The sequence below is a fragment of the Scyliorhinus canicula genome, chromosome 4 (assembly GCF_902713615.1).
Source record: "Scyliorhinus canicula chromosome 4, sScyCan1.1, whole genome shotgun sequence".
In the NCBI taxonomy this organism is placed as follows: Eukaryota; Metazoa; Chordata; class Chondrichthyes; order Carcharhiniformes; family Scyliorhinidae; genus Scyliorhinus; species Scyliorhinus canicula.
The window spans coordinates 4,799,693-4,820,376 of NC_052149.1; the positions used below are offsets into that span (position 1 = coordinate 4,799,693).

Sequence of the window (20,684 nt, forward strand, 5' to 3'; positions counted from 1 at the left end):
CGGGAAGAAGTGCGAGGAAGTAAAAACTAAACTTTAAAACACACTAGTTTGCTCTCAGCTGGGGGATTGTGGCCAATTCTGGGCACCACACTTTAGGGAGGATGTCAAGGCCTCGGAGAGGGTGTGTGAGGAGGAGATTGACCAGAATGCGGCCAGGGATGGTTCAGTTAATGTGGAGAGACTGAGGAAGTTGGGATTGTTCTTCGTAGAGCAGCGGAGGTTAAGGGGACATATGGCTGAGCTGCCCAATACTATAAGGGGGTTTGACAGGGTCAAAAAGGAGAACCTGGTTCTCTTGACAGGAGGAGTCACACTTCAGAAATTTGGCAAAAGAACCAGAGGGGGAGATGAGGAGAATGTTTTTTACACAGCGAGCTGCTGTGATCTGGAAGGTGCTGCCCGAAAGGTGGAAGCAGATTCAATAATAACTTTCAAAAGGATTGTAATGAACTCCCATTGGCTTTATTGGTTGGCCAATTGGAGTATGAACTCCCTCAATGATAGCTCATTCCCATATAATCACCTGTGTAGGCTTTGTGAGCCAGGCTTAAGTTGACTGGACTGCTAGCAGCACTGTTTGTAGCTGCTCCTGTAATATCGTTATTGTAAATAAATATTGGTGTGGTGACGGAACTCCTGCCTCCCGTGGATTACTACAGTGGCGACGAGGTAAACTAAGAATTTTGCGGAGACCAGCTGCCGCACTCGGAGGGTAAGCTTTGCCATTTTAAAAATGCCGTTTTTTGGGAGGTTAGAGGCATTCGACCCGGCTATTGAGGACTGGTCCCAGTATGTGGAGAGAATGTGTTACTTCTTCCGGGCAAATGATATACTGACGGACGAAAGGAGACGGCTTATCCTGCTGTCGGCGTGCGGACCCTCAGCTTTCGCCATTATTCGTAGTCTGACTTATCCCGATGTGCCGGACACGAAAACTTTCCAAGAAGTAACGGAATTGGTGAAAGAGCACTACGACCCAAAACCACCCCTCATTTTGCGTAGGTACAGATTCTACACAGCGAAGCGGGAAGACAGGGAGTCAGTCACGAATTTCTTGACCCGCCTGAGAAGGCTGGCGGAAAAATGTGAGTTCGGCCCGACGCTAAATGAAATGCTTCGGGACCGGTTAGTGTGTGGTATAAACGACCTCACAATACAAAACGCCTGTTGGCGGAAACGGAGCTAGACTGCAGGCAGGCGTTACAGCTCGCACTGTCCCTAGAAAAGGCAGCAAGTGAGGAGCAGGAAGAAGCTCAGAGGAATGCCAGCTCGGACCTTGGGGGGGAGGGGTGTAACGAACTCCAATTGGCTTTATTGGTTGGCCAATTGGAGTATGAACTCCCTCAATGATAGCTCATTCCCATATAAGCACCTGTGTAGGCTTTGTGAGCAGTCTTAAGTTGACTGGACTGCTAGCAGCACTGTTTGTAGCTGCTCCTGTAATATCGTTATTGTAAATAAATATTGGTGTGGTGACGGAACTCCTGCCTCCCGTGGATTACTACAAGGGTGTTGGATAAATAATTGTAACAGAATTATGTGCAGGATTGTGGCGAAAGAGAACTATCACAGACACAATGGACTTAATACATTGTGTATAATCCTATATGAGCCACTAAACTGACAAATTAACTGAACTACTGAGCTACCAGAGACTAAGGAAGGTTTGAATATTTGCCCTCCTTCCGGAAGAAAATACGATAATGGAAGGACCTTGGGATCAGGCAGAAAAGTGGATGTGAGATGGAAGATATGGGGCGAGATTCTCTGTCCCCCGTCCCCGTCTCTGTCCAGCAGTCCGAGCTGGCAGAGGGATTCTCCGTCCCCCGTCCCCGTCTCTGTCCAGCAGTCCGAGCCGGCAGAGGGATTCTCCGTCCCCCGTCCCCGTCTCTGTCCAGCGGTCCGAGCCGGCAGAGGGATTCTCCGTCCCCGTCCCCGTCTCTGTCCAGCGGTCCGAGCCGGCAGAGGGATTCTCCGTCCCCCGTCCCCGTCTCTGTCCAGCGGTCCGAGCCGGCAGCGGGATTCTCCGTCCCCGTCCCCGTCTCTGTCCAGCGGCCGAGCTGGCAGAGGGATTCTCCGTCCCCCGTCCCCGTCTCTGTCCAGCGGTCCGAGCTGGCAGAGGGATTCTCCGTCCCCCGTCCCCGTCTCTGTCCAGCGGTCCGAGCCGGCAGCGGGATTCTCCGTCCCCGTCCCCGTCTCTGTCCAGCGGTCCGAGCTGGCAGAGGGATTCTCCGTCCCCCGTCCCCGTCTCTGTCCAGCGGTCCGAGCCGGCAGCGGGATTCTCCGTCCCCGTCCCCGTCTCTGTCCAGCAGTCCGAGCTGGCAGAGGGATTCTCCGTCCCCCGTCCCCGTCTCTGTCCAGCGGTCCGAGCCGGCAGCGGGATTCTCCGTCCCCGTCCCCGTCTCTGTCCAGCGGTCCGAGCTGGCAGAGGGATTCTCCGTCCCCCGTCCCCGTCTCTGTCCAGCGGTCCGAGCTGGCAGAGGGATCCTCCGTCCCCCGTCCCCGTCTCTGTCCAGCGGTCCGAGCTGGCAGAGGGATCCTCCGTCCCCCGTCCCCGTCTCTGTCCAGCGGTCCGAGCCGGCAGAGGGATCCTCCGTCCACCCAGCCGGCCAATGGGGCTTGCCATTGTGGGCAGCCCCACGCCGTCGGGAAATCTCCGGGCGTGGGTGCGCTGCCGGCGTAACGGGGAATACCGCCAGCGGAGAATCCAGCCCATGATTTGGTCGAATGGAGAAGCTGACTGAGGGGGGCTGCGAGATCCTTCTCCTCTTTACATCTTGTGTTGGACGAGGAAGGCTCAGACCGAGATCTCACTGAAATTCTTCAGATTGGAACAGGCGAAGATAAATTGTTCCCCATCGAAACACCTTGGCGACAATGGCAGACTCTGTAAACAGGGTCACAGGGCATGGGTTACAAAGAGGGCTGCTGAGTGGACACTTTAGACTCAACACTTTGCACACAAGGGGCTGGTATATTTGTGGAATCGCCTATTCCCAGGAAAACTGGATACCACCAACGAATGGCCGGGGTTCTCCAGCCGCGTCCGCCCGGCGACTGGACAATCCCGCCCGAGGTCAATGGATTTTTCCATTGTCGGCGTCTCGCCCGTGGCGATCTCGCGGCGGGCGGGGTGGGAGAATCCAGCCCACGGGGTTTGTAACAAAATAATTGATTGGGCGGTAAAATAAAGAGCTGGAGTCCCAAAGAAAAGTCACAATGGACTTGGACCGTTAACTGAAATTTCCCAGCCCCCCCCCCTCCCCCCAGGGACCTTCCGGACCCGCCGATGCCCCCCCCAGGGACCTTCCGGACCTGTCAATGGCCCCCCTCCCCCCACCAAGGCGGGTTTCCCAGCGGCACAGCCGATGATCAACACGAAACACGTTGAGATGGGCGGTTCTGGAAGATCCCGCCCACCAGCCAATGGCGACCTGTCTCTGCTGTTGGATAACACACGACGATGGGGGAGACGGAAAATTCCATCCGGCGTTTTTTTCTGCTGGGAAGCCGAGATTTTCCAGCACTTTCCGTATTTATTTAAGATCCCAAGAATCTGCAGTGTTTTACTTTGATTGTGTGGAATTTATTGTCCTTATTATCTTCTCCACGTCCACTCTATCCAGGCCTCTCGGTATTGTGTAAGTTTCAAATGAGTCCAGATCCAGGGGGCCCTGTTTTAAAATGAGAGGTAACCCGTATAGAACAGAAATGAGGAGAAATTGTCTCTCAGAGGGGTTTGTGCGAATTTGGAACTCGCTGCGTCAGAAGGCGGTGGAGGTCGGGGTCGCTGAATATTTTGAAGGTGGCGGTAAATAGATTCTCGGTAGGCACGGGATCAAAGGTTATCAGGGGCAGCCGGGAACGTGGAATTCAAAACGCAAACAGGTCGGCCACAATCTTATTGAATGGCGGAGCAGGCTCGAGGGGCTGAATGGCCTGTTTCTGCTCCAATTTGGTACGTCCATAGGTACGTTTGTAACTCAAGGTGAATGGTCGGGGTTTAAGTGCGGATTCACAGGCACTCTCGCTGGGATCTTGGCGTTAGTTTCTCATGCATCTGTTGATCGTTTGTCTGTTTTTTTACCCATTTTTCCAGTAGAGGAGGCCTTATGGGTAGCTTCCCTGTCTCTGAGCTGGAAACTGTGGCTCTGAGTCCCACTCTGGGACTCAATGGCCAAGGAAGGTGTGTTCAATACATGCAGGTGGCAGGCGTTAAGAGTGGGAGAAATTGCTGGTCAACCGTGTTATGGAGAGAACATTGGCGCCTCTGCCATCATAGAACATAGACCATAGAACATACAGTGCAGAAGACCATTCGGCCCATCGAGTCTGCTCTGACCCACTTAAGCCCTCACTTCCACTCTATCCCCGTAACCCAATGACCTCTCCCAACCTTTTTTTGGTCACTTAGGGCAATTATCATGGCCAATCCACCTAACCTGCACGCCTTTGGACTGTGGGAGGAAACCGGAGCACCCGGAGGAAACCCACGCAGACACGGGGAGAACGTGCAGACTCCGCACAGACAGTGACCCAGCGGGGAATCGAACCCGGGACCCTGGCGCTGTGAAGCCACAGTGCTAGCCACTTGTGCTACCGTGCTGCCCACATCTCTACCCGTAGCTCCGGGTTTAAAGATGCACGTAGAAGTGGATGTCGCCACATCAACTTGGAGTCCCTGGGTGATGGCTGGTGTGTGAGGATCACGGCCCTGTGGGGAGAGCAGAGTGGGGGGGCGACATTTCTCTTTTCCAGCTGGGTGGACTAGGAACCTGCCTCCGTGTCCTACCGTGGTGGGGGTCAATGCCCTGTGGTTCAAACCTGCTGCCCAGGCAGAGAACCAGGGGACCCCCACCAACAGGAGGAAGGTCGGGTTCACTGTTGTGCATCTGGTTTGCGATGATTAAACCCGCCTCTCTTTCGGCTGTTTTATTTACTGCTGGAGTCTACTAGAGTTGGGAAAGCTGATCGGAATTCCCGTGAGGTTTAAAAATAAAACTGTAAGTTATAGAGAACTGTATCAATTCAAAATGGAATTTCCTTTTTTTTTTAAAAAGCCAGTTAATGTCGTCATATTGTAAAATGTAAATATGATGCTGCCTCTCATCAAAAACTTTTATTTCATGTGTCTAGGGAATAGCCGGAGCACATGGGAATCCAGGATTGCCGGGACTTCCAGGCTCAAAGGTATATGCGACTGTGAGGCAATTAATCTATGTCACTAACCTACCGTTTTCCATATGCAGGCACCCTTTGAACTCTTCCAGTCTTCTTAAACCATTAAATCATTATCTGCTGTGAGTGACTGCAGCCATATGTGAATCGAACTCGGGCCTGGGGCAAGAACCGAGACTGTGTTTTCCTGAAACATGGCTGTTCGTCCCAGTCGGGCATCGAAAAAAACCCAGAAATGGCCAAGCAAAAAGCAGAACTTTTGTGATTAATTAGCTAATTGTGAAAGTAGGCCACTTACCTCGCTTCCACAACTGCGATTAGCAGTTCCCGCCGTGGGTAACGTGCTTGTATGTCAAGGTTCGGGTTAGGGTTAGGCCCAGACACTTTAAGCACAGACAATCCAGGATGGCACTCACCCTGCAGTGCCGAGGGAGGGCTGCACTGTCTGAGGTACCCGCCTTGCGGGCGAGATTTTGAATAGAGGTCTGGTCTGAAAATTAAATCAGAAAATGCTGGGAAAACCCGGCATTTCTGGCAGCGGCTGTGGAGAGAGAAAGAGAGTTGACGTTCCGAGTTGGTCGGCTGTTCCTCGGAACACTGTCTCCTGTTCCCGCGGGAATGTTGCCAAGGATCCCATGGCACTGTTTCAAAGAGGAGCAGGAGAGTTCTCCCCGGTGCCCTGGTCAGGATTTGTCCCTTAATTAACATGACTATTGTTATTCTGGCTATGACCTCGTTGCTGTGTGTGGGATCTTGCTGTGTACAAATTAGCTGCCTTGTTTCCTGCATTATAACAGTGACCGCACTTCATAAAAGTACTTCATTGGCCTGTCAAGTACTGTGGGATAACTTTCCTTCAGTAGGGAAACAGAGCAAGTATAACTTGTTTATCTATCTTATATTGACGGCCTCTAGTTATGCTGTTTCCTACCAGAGGAAACGTGTGCATCAGAATTTTATACACCTCACCATAGGATTCACCTCCTCATCCTTTTCTTTTCAAGAATAAAGAAATCCAGCCTGGTAGGCCTCCTTTGCTCTGGCATCACCCCGTAATCCATGTTTGTCCCTTTATCTCAAAGAGGACTGGAACGGCTGAACGTGTCAAGATTCAAAGAACTGTTGACAAGAGGAACCTACATGTCCACAGCTCCACTGTTTAACATGCATGGACCTTTTTGAACCACAATAAATGAGCCTTACTACTTTGCAGGAATAATTTGAAAGTTCAGTTTTAAAATATGTATCTTCAGTTAAGTTGTATGACAAAGCAATTGCAATCTCTGACACGATTGGCCGAATCTTAGCTCCGGAAAACTGATGGGTTGGGATCACGTCAGAGGCTAATGATCCCATCTGGAGCAGGAGTTGAACCCACCTCAAACCATCTCAGTTTAAATGGAGGCAGAGTGAAGGCTAGAGACCGATCCACGCATGAAATGCATGTTGGTCATATAAATATTATAATGAGGGTTCCTGTGAGAAGCATCTGAGTCCATGGGGAACCTTTTAAATTCACTCCCTCCACCACTGACGCACTGTGGCAGCCGTGTGTACCATCCAACAAGATGCACTGTAGCAACTCACCAAGGCTCCTCCAACAGCACCTTCCAATCCCGCCACCTCTACCATCCAGAAGGACAAGGGCAGCCGACACATGGGAACACCCCCCCCCCTTGCAGGTTCCCCTCCAAGCCGCTCACCATCCTGACTTGGAGCTGACCCACTGTCACTGGGTCAGTATCTGCACCCGTTTGGGGAATTGAAGCAGAAGAGAAATTGAAAGAGGTGCAGCTGTATCCTCCGGAGCTTCCTGACGTCTCCCATTTCCCACTCCCTCACATCCAGGTGAAAATGCCGGCCTGCACTACAATGACTCACCAACAGCTCTCGGTGAGATCGCCAATCATAGATTAATGAAGTAAAATGCTTCCGTCCTCACATAATGAAGAGTTACAGCTATGACCGACTGAGTAATTAAACAATAGGTTGTGAGGTTACCTGTTTCAACGGAACTGACCAATAAGAAAAAGAAAGACCTTTGCTGAGTCAACGAGTAAATATCACCCAACCCCTCACAAGACAGTAAAGACAATAACTTGCATCTATATAGCTCCTTCGATGTAGTAAAATCCTTCAAGGTGCTTCACATAGAAGTTCTATGAAGTAAACTTTGAGATCAAGCTACTTAGGGAGGTATTATGAGAGGGGGCCAAAAGCCTGGTTAAAGAAATTGTCTTTAAGGAACCTCTTAAACGAGGAGAGTGAGAAGGTGATGGGTTCGAGGAGGACTTGCAGAACTTAGGGCCCAGGAAAATAAGGTATGTCCAGCAATGGGAGAGTGATTAACATCGGGTAGACATGATGGATCAGAATGAGAGGATCCCAGAGTTTCTGGGACTGGAAGATGTTACAGAGATAGGGAGGGGGAAGGGCATGGAAGGGGTTTGCAAACGGGAGTATTTATGTTCACCGGAATATAGTGTAGCTCGGTGAGCATATGGGCGACGGGTGATGGGGATTTGGTGTGAGTTAATACACAGTCCGTAGCTTCTGTTATAGCCTCACATTTCCAAAGGGCAGAGCTTTGCGGGTGGGGGGGGGGGGGGGGCTGAGTGTTGAGTGTTGGAAAAGTCAAGTCCAGAGGTAACATGGCATCACGGTTTCAGCAGCAGATGAGCTGGGGTAAGGATAAAGTCAGCCGATGATACGGGGGTGGAAGTCGGCAGTCTGAGTGAGGGTGTGAGTATGTGGTCAGGTACACATCTCAGGACCAAGGTTGTGAGCGGATAGCTCAATCTCAGGCTGTTGTTGGGGAAAGTGATGGAGTCGGTTGCTAGGGAATGGAATTTGGAGTAGGGTCTGAAAACAATGGTTTGGTCTTCCCAATATTTCATTGGGAGCTAAGATTCATATCGGGGGTGTCCAGAACCAGGGGTCACAGTCTAAGGATACGGGGTCAACCATTTAGGACAGAGATGAGGAGAAATGTCTTCACCCAGAGAGTGGGCGGCCTGTGGAATTCGCTACCACAGGAAGCAGCTGAGGCTAGACGTTTTCAAGAAGCAGTTAGATATAGCACTTGGGGCTAAAGGGATCAAAGGATATGGGGGGAAGGCGGGAGCAGGCTATTGAATTGGATGATCAGCCATGATCATAATGAATGGCTGAGCAGGCTCGAAGGGCCGAATGGCCTCCTCCAGCTCCTATTTCCTATGGTTCTATTTTTCATTGGAAGGAAATTTCTGCTCATTCAGTGCTGGGTGCCAGATAAGCAGTCTGATAATTTAGCAACAGTGGAGGAGATCTGGGATGTTGGTGAGATGGAGCTGGAGGTCCATTAGATTCCATGTGAAAACTAACACTTTGTTGTCAAATGGTGTTTATTGATTGTGTTACGACGCCTTAGGCTAATTCTCGGTCAATTCCAGCCCCACTTGACCCATTCCGGTCACAACACTTACATAATAATTCTGAAAAAAATACCCGAAACCTTTGGCCGTTGGCTGCCCAATAATTACAGTCACCAGGTTTGTAATTGTAAACACAATTATTAACAATAACTACAATAAAATACACGGCAAATATAATTGGTTAACTATTATCTAATTTCCAATTCCCCACTTTAACTTGCTCCCCTTCCTGCCACACACACACACACACACACACGCACGCGCGCGAGACAGACAAACACAGAGGGGAAGATAGGGGTAAAAATCATAAGTAAAAGGGAAAAAGAGTCTTTGTTTCAGATGGTTGTTTCCAATCCATAACTCCTCTTCAAACTTTGCTTTGAGTTTGAGGAGTTTTTACAATAGATTCATTCAGGTTCTCTGTAATTTCAGAAATACAGCACTCACAGCCTTTCTGCTGATGGAGAAGCCCTTGTCCTTGTGTGTCCGGGAGTCAAACTGAGCTCCTTGGGTCTCTGAAAGTGATTCCACTGAGATAGGATCCAATCACCACCCGTTACTGGGCAGAGTGCAGCCTTTTGGACCAATTCATTGACCACCACCCGATTAAACAAACCGAGTCCCTCCTCATCTCTCTCTCTCTGGTGCCAAAATATCTGAAGCTCCTGCTCAAACCAGCAGAGTGCTCCCTCCTGTAACTTCAATATTGCTCATTCTCTCTGCTGCTGGACCGAAAGATATCTGTCCATTAACCCTGGATGAAGAATGGTAACGGCAAAATAATAGAAAGGGGAAATAAGGGAATAAAGATGAAGGACCCTTACAATACCAATTAACTGGGGATGCGCCTGTGCTCATATATATGTAGGAGTGGACTGAAGGAGGGCTGTGTGTCCGGGATTAGTGGGTATTTCTCAAAAATAAAAGCTAACGAATGAATAATGGATTGGCTTCAGCGCTCTATCCGTCGGAGCCCAGCTATATCAGTTTTGATTGATGTCGCCCAGAGGCAGCAGCGTGTAGATGAGAGATAGGATGAGGCCAAGGACAAGTTGTTGTGGGGACTGCAGAGGGAAGGATGTGAGAATGGGAGAAGGAACTATCGATGGTGATTATCCGTCTACGGTGAGATGGATTAGAATGGAACCAAGGTGAGAGTAACTCCACCCCGCTGGACAACAATTGGGAAATGGAAAGTTTGATCAATTTAATATCCCAGCTGTCAAACGTCTGCTGATTCACACAAAGGAAAACATCCCTGACGATCCAGTTCCTCGCGCTTGCTCGTTTCCCACGTCAGGCAGAGAGGAAACAAGCCTCCAGCCAAATACATTTTTCTACTGTGGGCTAATTATCATTTTGTTAATTGTAACATTCCTAAGTGAAAGTGGGTTGGAAAAGTTAAAACATATCCTTTTGCAAGTCAATAATTAAAAGCTATTGAATACAAAAATACATACGCTCCCAGCTCTCAAGGATTAAGAAAAGGATAAAAACTTACCTGTGATTGGAGCATTCCAGAGGAACCCCATTTCATTCTTCGTCTCGCCAACTAATTTACAAGAGGTCTTTCCAACAGATGCTGAGCCCTATTTTACATATTTCAGTGACCCAGCATATCAAAATCTCTGCTGCCTTCACCAAATCTCAAAACAAGCCCCATTCACCCATCGTCACCATCTTCATTGACCTACACTGTCAAGTCCAACAATGCTTCGATATTAAGATTCGTATCCTTGTTTTTAAATCCCTCCATGGCCTCGCCTCGCTCTATCTCTGTAATCTCCTCCATCTCTGCACTCCTCTAATTCTGATCTCTTTTTCTTCCCCAATTTCAATCGCTCCATCATTGGCGGCTGCGCTATCAGCCACCTGGATCCCCAATCTCCACAATTCTCATCCTAAACCTCTCTGCCATGGTCCCCCTCTCTGTGTCCCTTGGAGATGCCCTTAACATTCGAAACGTTTGATAACTAGTCTGCAGAGTTCCATAGGTGACTCTGTCAAATTGTCTTCGATAATCATGGCTTTGAAGCATCTTGAGATGACTTCCTAGGTTAAAGGTGCTTTGAAATACAAGTTTCTGTTCTTCCAGCTTCCTGCCTGTGATGTCTATCTAGAAAGACGATCGCCCAAATTTACCAGCGTGTCCTGCAGCTGTGCAGATCGACGGTGGGATGTTCCACTGATCTGCTTTGTGTCTGTTCACATAGAATATAGAACATACAGTGCAGAAGGAGGCCATTCGCCCCTTCGAGTCTGCACCGACCCACTTAAGCCCTCATTTCCACTCTATCCCCGTAACCCATTAACCCCCTCCAAAACTTTTTTTTTCCCCACTAGGGACAATTTATCATGTCCAATCCACCTAACCTGCACATCCTTGGACTGTGGGAGGAAACCGGAGCATCCGGAGGAAACCCACGCAGACTACGCACAGACGGTGACGCAGCGGGGAATCGAATTCGGGACCCTGGCGCTGTGAAGCCACAGTGCTATCCACTTGTGCTACCGTTTGTGGGAGCTGGCTGTGTACAGACCGCTGATCCACTTCCCACCTGACAACAGGCACTTCAAGAGTACTTCCTTGGCGTAAAGTGCATTGGAACATCCTGGGATTTTCCTGGGTTTCAGAACTATCTCTCTAGCTGGTACGTCCAGCGGTACGTCACTCCCTCAATACTGGGCTATAGTGTCGTCTTAAATTCTCAGCTCAAGACCTCAGCTGGGGCTTGAACCCAGATCCTCCAGCCTCAGAGCCTCATTGCCAATGGCCAAAAAAAAAGAAAACGTGAGGAATCTTGTTCAACAATTAAGAAGGGTGCTTTCTTTTAAAATGACGCCGTTACGTCCTGCCCACTGCTGACCAGTCCACCAGACACATAACCCTTAAGATTTAAATATCATGCATGAGTAATGGAAAAACATTTCCCTCCAGTACGTTGGCTAAGCTTATTTTCTATTGAATTGAAACAAAACCCTTGTATGTCTGGAAGAGACAAAATGGTGACTGAGTGTTTCCATTGTGGAGTGGCTTACCACTTGTAGATTTGAACTTAATTCACCAATGAAAAAGAAACATCGAACAGGTTGGTATAGGTAAAAACTCAACAATAAGGCTCCCATTCAACAATTACCCAGTGAAATCCTACAGACCAGGCATCAATAGTTGTGTTTCATTCACTGTCGTAAATAGGTTTCAGTTATTTCTATAACCATGGTTATTGATCACCTGAATTGTTGAATATTGTTTCTGATAAGTCATGGCGAGTTGATTTGTCTTTGTTTTGTTTATGTTGGTGTGTACGTGATTCCTACATTAGGGTCCAAAAGGAGAACCAGGCATATTCCCCATTAAAGCACCACGTGGAGAACAGGTAAATTAGACTGGGGTGTCCTCCATGTCCTGTGTCCGTGGGAGCCTCACATGTCACAGTGTCTGTGCTGCCATTTCGTTTCCATCACTGTTGGTCACCTGCATGGTCCATTTTGTTCACTCAACACCATTTCTTTCTGAGGAGAATTTGTCATTAAAGGAATGAGAATTGCAGAGCTTGACTGACATGCATGAGATCAATGTTGGTATGTGGTTTTGCAAAGGTTTGTCGGTGCATTGCATGTGTTTTGAAGGTTTTTGCCTGTGTTCCTTCTCTTCTGTTTCACATGGGTTTGGTTTTTGCAGGGGGGGGGGGGGGGGGCTGGAATCATTGCTCGTCCATTGGCTTTCCATATCCTTGTTGCATGCGGTGGTGGATCTGAATTTGCAAGAGCTCGTTTTGGAGCTGACGATGTTTTCAACGTCAGCCAATCAGGCCAGGGGGAAATCAGACCCCCCATCCTTTCAAATGGATCAGTGCTGGCACCTAAGAAGTTAGGAGCAGGAAGAGACCATTCAGCTCCTTGAGCCTGTCCCATCGTAGGAGAGGCGGTGGCGTAGTGGTATTGTCAGCGGACTAGATAACCAGAGACCCAGAATAATGCTCTGCGGATCCAGGTTCAAATCCCACCACTGCAGATGGTGAAAATAAACATCTGAAATTCAAAGTCATGACCATGAAACCATTGTTGTAGAAACCCATCTTGTTCACTAATGTCCTTTAGGGCAGGAAATCTGCCGTCCTTACCTGGTTGACTCTTAATTGCCCCCCCCCCCCCCCCCGCCCCACCGCGAGGGCAATTAGGGATGGGCAATAAATGCTGGCACAGCCTGCCCCGCCCACGTCCCGTGAAAGAATAAAATAAAACCCCGGCTTCATTTACCCACCTGTCGTCTCTTTTGAGGGCAACGTAATGGCCACCTGACCGAGGTGACCAGTTGGCGTTCTGATTGGAGAATGACCCCCAGAGGGAGGAGTTCTCTCAGGCGAAAGGCATTCCAGAACTCGCTGCAAACATGCCGCTCCTCTTCCAGATCCTTGTAAATAAATCCTTTATTATTCACTCGTGAAGTCTCTGAAACAGCGTCATTAAACCACCTGAGCTCCATATTCCAAGGTAGCTTCGCCAGCCAACGATTGATCAATCTCCACTCCCACCGTCAGCCGCTTGGGGGAGCGAGTTCCGCGTTTCTTCCAATCCCCGTTTGACTTCTGTACCAAGGGGCCTGCCTCTAAGTTTAAGATTATTTCACCGCCTTGTTCGGAGCCCCCACCAGAGGAAATTGTTTCTCTCAACCCACCTGATCAAATCCTCCTCACATTTTTAAGATTAGTTCTCCCCTCCACACGCACCACCACCCCCCCCCCCCCACCCACCCACCCAATCTTCAATTCTCGAGGTAATGCGAGTTCCGATTTTGCAACTTGTCCTCATTGTTTACCATCCAAGCCTTCTACACGGTCAGTTAAGGGGCTGTTTAGCACAGGGCTAAATAGCTGGCTTTCAAGGCAGGCCAGCAGCACGGTTCGATTCCCCTACCAGCCTCCCCGAACAGGCGCTGGAATGTGGTGACTAGGGGCTTTCCACAGTAACTTCATTTGAAGCCTACTCGTGGCAATAAGCGATTTTCATTTCATTCCATTTCAAGTGCTAATTAAACACAAGCCAAATATGGAGATGATTTGAACGACATTGGCTGGATGACAGGGTTCAAATTTAAGCACCATAGGCTAGATTCTCCGCTGTCAGGATTCTCCATTGCGCTGGCAACCCGGGGGTTTCCCGATAGCGTGGGGGGCTGCCCCACAATGGGAAACCCCATTGCCCGCCTGGCGAGACGGAGAATCCCATAGAAACCTGTCCCATGTCTTCTACCAGCAACACCAACCCTCCACCTCCCTCCACTCCTTCCTCCCTCTAAAACCATTGTGACAACTTGTCTGTATTGTTCTTCACGATGTCTCTTTTCCAGGTCAAACTGTGAGATGAAAACCCCTTGGGGTAGATGACCAACTAACCGGGCCTGCTGACCGGGCTGGACTAGAGGAGTTCAACAGGGGAAAAGTGCAAAAAGCACCACATTGTTCCACCATTCTAAGTTCGAGGGGAAGTCTGCGCTCAACTAAGCTCACTAAGAACGATAACACTATTGAACTGTGGGAACTCACTCCCACAGGGAGTGGGGAGGATGTGGGACTTGATCCCACAGGGAGCGGGGAGAATGTGGGACTCGCTCCCACAGGGAGTGGGGAGAATGTGGGTCTCGCTCCCACAGGGATTGGGGAGAATGGGGAACTCGCTCCCACAGGGAGTGGGGCGAATGTGGGACTCACTCCCACAGGGAGTGGGGGGAATGTGGGACTCGCTCCCACAGGGAGTGGGGAGAATGTGGGACTCACTCCCACAGGGAATGGGGAGAATGTGGGACTCGCTCCCACAGGGAGTGGGGAGAATGTGGAACTCGCTCCCACAGGGAGTGGGGAGAATGGGGAACTCACTCCCACAGGGAGTGGGGAGAATGTGGAACTCGCTCCCACAGGGAGTGGGGAGAATGTGGGACTCTCTCCCACAGGGAGTGGGGGGAATGTGGGACTCGCTCCCACAGGGAGTGGGGAGAATGTGGGACTCGCTCCCACAGGGAGTGGGGAGAATGTGGGACTCGCTCCCACAGGGAGTGGGGAGAATGTGGGACTCGCTCCCACAGGGAGTGGGGAGAATGTGGGAGAATGTAGCAGTGTACAGTGCTGTCAGTGGCTGCTTATTCGCTGCTCTCTGGCTCAGAGAATTCACCGCACATTCAGCGAAGATTGAGTCCTCATTGGCTGCCTGATACGTGGAGATGGTGACCCCCATGGTCAAGACTAGCCGGATTGGAGGACATGGCCTCTGAGCATCGACCCAGTCAAACCCACTCAGAATATACATTTAAATTAGATCCACCCTCGTTCTTCTAAACGTGACAAATTGCAGGAAGGGAGGAGATTAAAGGTATTCAAACGAGCTTCGAATCATAGGGTACAGAAAGAGGCCATTCGGCCCCCAGTGTCTATGCTGTCTCTCTGGTAGAGTTGTCTAATTAGCCTCACCCCCCCCTGCTTTATCCCCCAAGTCGCTTCATCACTTTTTTCCCCCTGTGAATTCTTCGGATTCGGTGCAATAAGTAGAAACCCCTCAAATAACGAGGAGAGGTATTAACGGAGTCCCTTTGGCATTATCTACAACACACGGAGCTGTCTGTCTTTGTGCCTGACCTTGTCAATTTTCACTCACACAGGGCGATCCAGGTCCCAGTGGTCCAGTCGGGCCTCCCGGTCCCCCAGGTCAAAAGGTAAAACGTTCTTTTCTTTGTCACTGTCGGGTTTTCGTTGAGATTAAAAGGGAAAGAAATCAAGTTTGAGCCCGGCTTATTTATGTGATCTGCGTAGAGCTTTAAGACTGATAATAGGCAGAGGGATGTGTCAGCTGCCAGCAGAAGTGTGTCAGGAAAAGATTCATTGCTAAAACTCAGTGGGTGGTTCCAGTGTGCACAGGAGGTTTACGTTTAATCATTAGAGGGATGATCGCTCATCACCCTCTCATTCTCACTCACCTACATCGGTTCCTGACCTGGCAACGTTTTGCCCGTGGGGCGACACAGTGGCGATCTTAGCACAGCCAGTCCTCCAAACCTGTGCATCTTTGGACTGTGGGAGGAAGCCGGAGCACCCGGAGGAAACCCGCGCAGACACGGGGAGGACGTGCAGACTCCGCACAGACAGTGACCCGAGCCGGGAATCGAACCCGGGACCCTGGTGCAGTGAGGCAGCAGTGCTAACCGCTGTGCCACCGTGCCGCTGCACTTACTGTGCGTCGTCCCAGCTCTTCCTCTCTCTCTGTAATCCCCTCCAGCTTCACAACCCTCCAGGCCATCCCTCCTCCTTCAATTTGCCATCTTGCGCATCTCCACTTTATCTGCTCCGCCCTTGGTGGCCAGATCCTCAGCTGCCAGGGAGCGAAACTCTGAAATTCCCTCCCTAACCCTGTGCTCCTCTCAAACCCTCTGCCCTTCTTTAAGACACTCCTTTGAACCAACTTCATTGACTGTCCGAAGGTCCCCTGATCAGGAATTCACTGTCTGAGAAAGTGCTGGAAGAAGGTTCAATCGAGGCACAAAAAAGGGAATTATACAGTTATGTGACAAAACACAATTCCCGGGAGGGGACGGGGAGAGGATGGGAAGGGGATGGAGAATGGGACTAGGCGAGTTTTGCTTGCAGAGAGTCAGTATGGACATGATAATGGAATGGCCTCTTCCTTTGCTGTAACCAGTCAGTAAGGTGCTATGATTCCTTATATGGGTCTGCATCAACAATCCTGTCAGGTGTCTTGGAATGTTTTACAACATAAAAAGGTGCTACATAAATGCAAGTTGTTGTTGGCGTATATCCTGACTAAATCATGGCCACCCAATCAGGATGATTTGAGGAAGTTTTAAGACATCGTAACTGACTTATAGTGTCCAACGGGAGAGCAGTGGATATCCACGGGGCTATCCTTACACAGCAGGAGGAAGAGACCATTCAGCCCCTCCAGCCAGTTCTATCATTCAGTCAGATCGCAGCTGATCCTTGTTTCTGTACTCCTTAATAACCTGACGAATAACAATCTGTCAATCTTAGCTTTGAATCCACAATGTTCTGACTCCCAGGCGATGGTTAGACGATCGAAGTTGCGCCTGACAGAGCTGTGCTTGTTTGTGTTCACTTCTCCTGACATTTTAATTGCTTTGAAGTGATTCCCCCAATTTCACCTTTCAACACTTTTTTCCAATGTTTACATTTGCCATCCTACCCTGGGAAGGCTGCTGTAATTATTGACATTTTGGCAACAATTCCTTCTCACCAGGCACTTTTAGAATTGTGTTTTCTTTTGACCATTGGACAGCTGTCTCACCACAGATTCCGGTCTCCTCACGTTCATTTCTGGATCATTTCCATTTTCCACCCGCGGCTAACGCTGATAAGGCACTAACTTCACAAACACACCGACACAGACACACACACACACCGACACAGACATACATACACCGACACACACACACCAACACCGACACACACACACCAACACTCGTGCACACACACGCGCACACACACACACCAACACTCGTGCACACACACGCGCGCACACACACACCGACACAGACACACACACACACACACACACCAACACTCGCGCACACACACACACACACACACACCAACACTCGGACACACACACACACACACTGACACAGACACACACACACCGACACAGACACCGACATACATACACCGACACACACACACCAACACTCGCGCGCGCACACACACACACACAGGCACCGACATACATACACCGACACACACACACCGACACAGACACACCGACACAGACACACACACATCAACACTCGCGTGCACACACACACACAGACACCGACATACATACACCGACACTCGCACACACACACACAGACACCGACATACATACACCGACACACACACACCGACACTCGCACACACACACCGACACAGACACACACACACCAACACTCGCGCGCACACACACACACAGACACCGACACACACACACAGACACACACACACCGACACAGACACACACACACCGACACTCGCGCACACACACACAGACACCGACATACATACACCGACACACACACACCGACACAGACACAGACACACACACACCGACACTCGCGCACACACACACAGACACCGACATACATACACCGACACACACACACCGACACTCGCGCACACACACACAGACACCGACATACATACACCGACACACACACACCGACACTCGCGCACACACACACAGACACCGACATACATACACCGACACACACACACCAACACTCGCGCACACACACACAGACACCGACACACACACACCGACACACACACACACACACAGACACCGACATACATACACCGACACACACACACACCGACACTCGCGCACACACACACAGACACCGACATACATACACCGACACACACACACACACAGACACCGACATACATACACCGACACACACACACCGACACAGACACACACACATCAACACTCGCGCACACACACGCACACACACACCGACACTCGCGCACACACAGACACACACACATCCACACACACAGACACAGACACAAACACATCAACACTCGCACACACACACGCACGCACACACCGACACTCGCGCACACACACACAGACACCGACATACATACACCGACACACACACACACACACACAGACACCAACATACATACACCGACACACACACACCGACACAGACACCGACATACATACACCGACACACACACACCGACACAGACACCGACATACATACACCGACACACACACACCGACACAGACACACACACATCAACACTCGCGCACACACACACCGACACTCGCGCACACACAGACACACACACATCCACACACACACCGACACAGACACAAACACATCAACACTCGCACACACACACGCACACACACACACCGACACTCGCGCACACACAGACACACACACATGCACACACACAGACACAGACATACATACACCGACACACACACACACCAACAAAGATACACACACACATACACACACACAGAAACTCACACACACACACACACACCGACACAGACACACACACACATACACACACAGAAACTCACACACACACACACCAACACAGACACACACACACATACACACACAGAAACTCACACACACACACACACACACAGACACAGACATACATACACCGACACACGCACACCAACACAGATACACACACACACAGAAACTCACACACACACACACACCGACACAGACACACACACACATGCACATACAGACACAGACATACATACACTGACACACGCACACACCAACACAGGCACACACACACATGCACACACACACACACAGAAACTCACACACACACCAACACAGACACACACACAGACACAGACATACATAAACCGACACACGCACACCAACACAGACACACACACACACAGAAACTCACACACACACACACACACACACACACACACCGACACAGACACAGACACACATGCACATACAGACACAGACATACATACACTGACACACGCACACACCAACACAGACACACACACATGCACACACACACAGAAACTCACACACACACACAGACACAGACATACATACACCGACACACGCACACGCCGACACATGCACACACACAGGCTCGCACACAAACACACACACAAACATACACATGCACTCACACCGACACATGCACACACACAGGCTCGCACACAGACACACACACAGACATACACATGCACTCACACAGACACACACACACAGGCACACACACGCGCTCACATCCTTCATTAAACTAAATAAATTGAGTGTCTTTCACTTTCAAACTTTCCACAGTATTCACAAGGATTTTCACAGTAACTTCATTGCAGTGTAATGTAAGCCGACTCGCGACACTAATAAAAATTATTATTATTATAACTGTTTTGTGAGGGGCATGGATAGAGTGGATGGGCAGACACTCTTTCCCAGGGTGGCGGGGTCAGTCACCAGGGAGCATAGGCTAAAGGTCCGTGGGGCAAAGCTTAGAGGAGATGTGCGAGGCAGGTTTTTTATACAGAGGGTGGTGGGTGCCTGGAATGTGTTGCCAGGGGAGGTTGTGGAAGCAGATACTAATCAAATCTTTATTAGTGTCACAAGTAGGCTGACATTATCACTGCAATGAAGTTCCTGTGAAAATCCCCTAGTCGCCACACTCTGGCGTCTGTTCGGGTACACAGAGGGAGAATTCAGATTGTTCAATTTACCTAACAAGCACATCTTTCGGGACTTGTGGGAGGAAACCGGAGCCCTGGAGGAAACCCACGCAGACATGAGGGGAAATGAAATGAAAATGGCTTATTGTCACAGGTAGGCTTCAATGAAGTTACTGTGAAAAGCCCCTAGTCGCCACATTCCGGCGCCTGTTCGGGGAGGCTGGTACGGGAATCGAACCTTGCTGCTGGCCTGCTTGGTCTGCTTTAAAAGCCAGCGATTTAGCCAAGTGAGCTAAACATACAGACTCCACACAGACAGTGACCCAAGCCGGGAATCGAACCTGGGACCCTGGCGCTGTGAAGCCACAGTGCTATCCACTGTGCTACTGTGCTGCCCATATCGGCGTTAAAGAGGCATCTTGACAAACACATGGATAGGATGGGTATAGAGGGATACGGCACGAGGAGGTGCTGAGGGTTTTGGCAAAGGTTGGTATCATAACCGGTACAGGCTTGAAGGGCCGAAGGGCCTGTTCCTGTGCTGTATTCTTTGTTCTTTCACTTCTAAAACTCCTCTCGCTCAACATTCTCGTTCAGATCCTTTGTCACTCTGTAGTCACTCATTTAGGTGGGTGACAGGCGATACGAAAATCAGCGTTGTTTTAACATTGCTGATTAATGTATTGTATTCCCATCGGCGGAGACCATTCAGCCCCTTTGGGCTAGTTTTACTAATCAATTGGACTGTAGCTGATCCATGTCATTACTCCCTCTATAGCAGGGGTGGGCAAACTTTTCCGTGCAAGGGCCACATTCAGAAATTCACAATTTTAAAGGGCCGCGTAGTGTATTAAGTAAAATAATTAATATTTAAAA

General features: G+C 49.8%; 1 protein-coding gene across 2 annotated transcripts in view; it reads left to right on the forward strand.

Annotated features, from left to right (window-relative positions):
• The window catches only part of LOC119964316 (collagen alpha-1(XXIV) chain-like), a 341,532-nt gene that overhangs the window by 83,575 nt on the left and 237,273 nt on the right, over positions 1 to 20,684 (forward strand). The window contains exons 4-6 of one of the 2 annotated variants that reach the window (XM_038793605.1): positions 5,137 to 5,190; positions 11,915 to 11,968; positions 15,244 to 15,297. In XM_038793605.1, coding sequence (XP_038649533.1) covers positions 5,137 to 5,190; positions 11,915 to 11,968; positions 15,244 to 15,297 — 162 coding nt within the window. The remainder of the gene's footprint in view (positions 1 to 5,136; positions 5,191 to 11,914; positions 11,969 to 15,243; positions 15,298 to 20,684) is intronic. The other variant, XM_038793606.1, reaches the window with a different exon arrangement.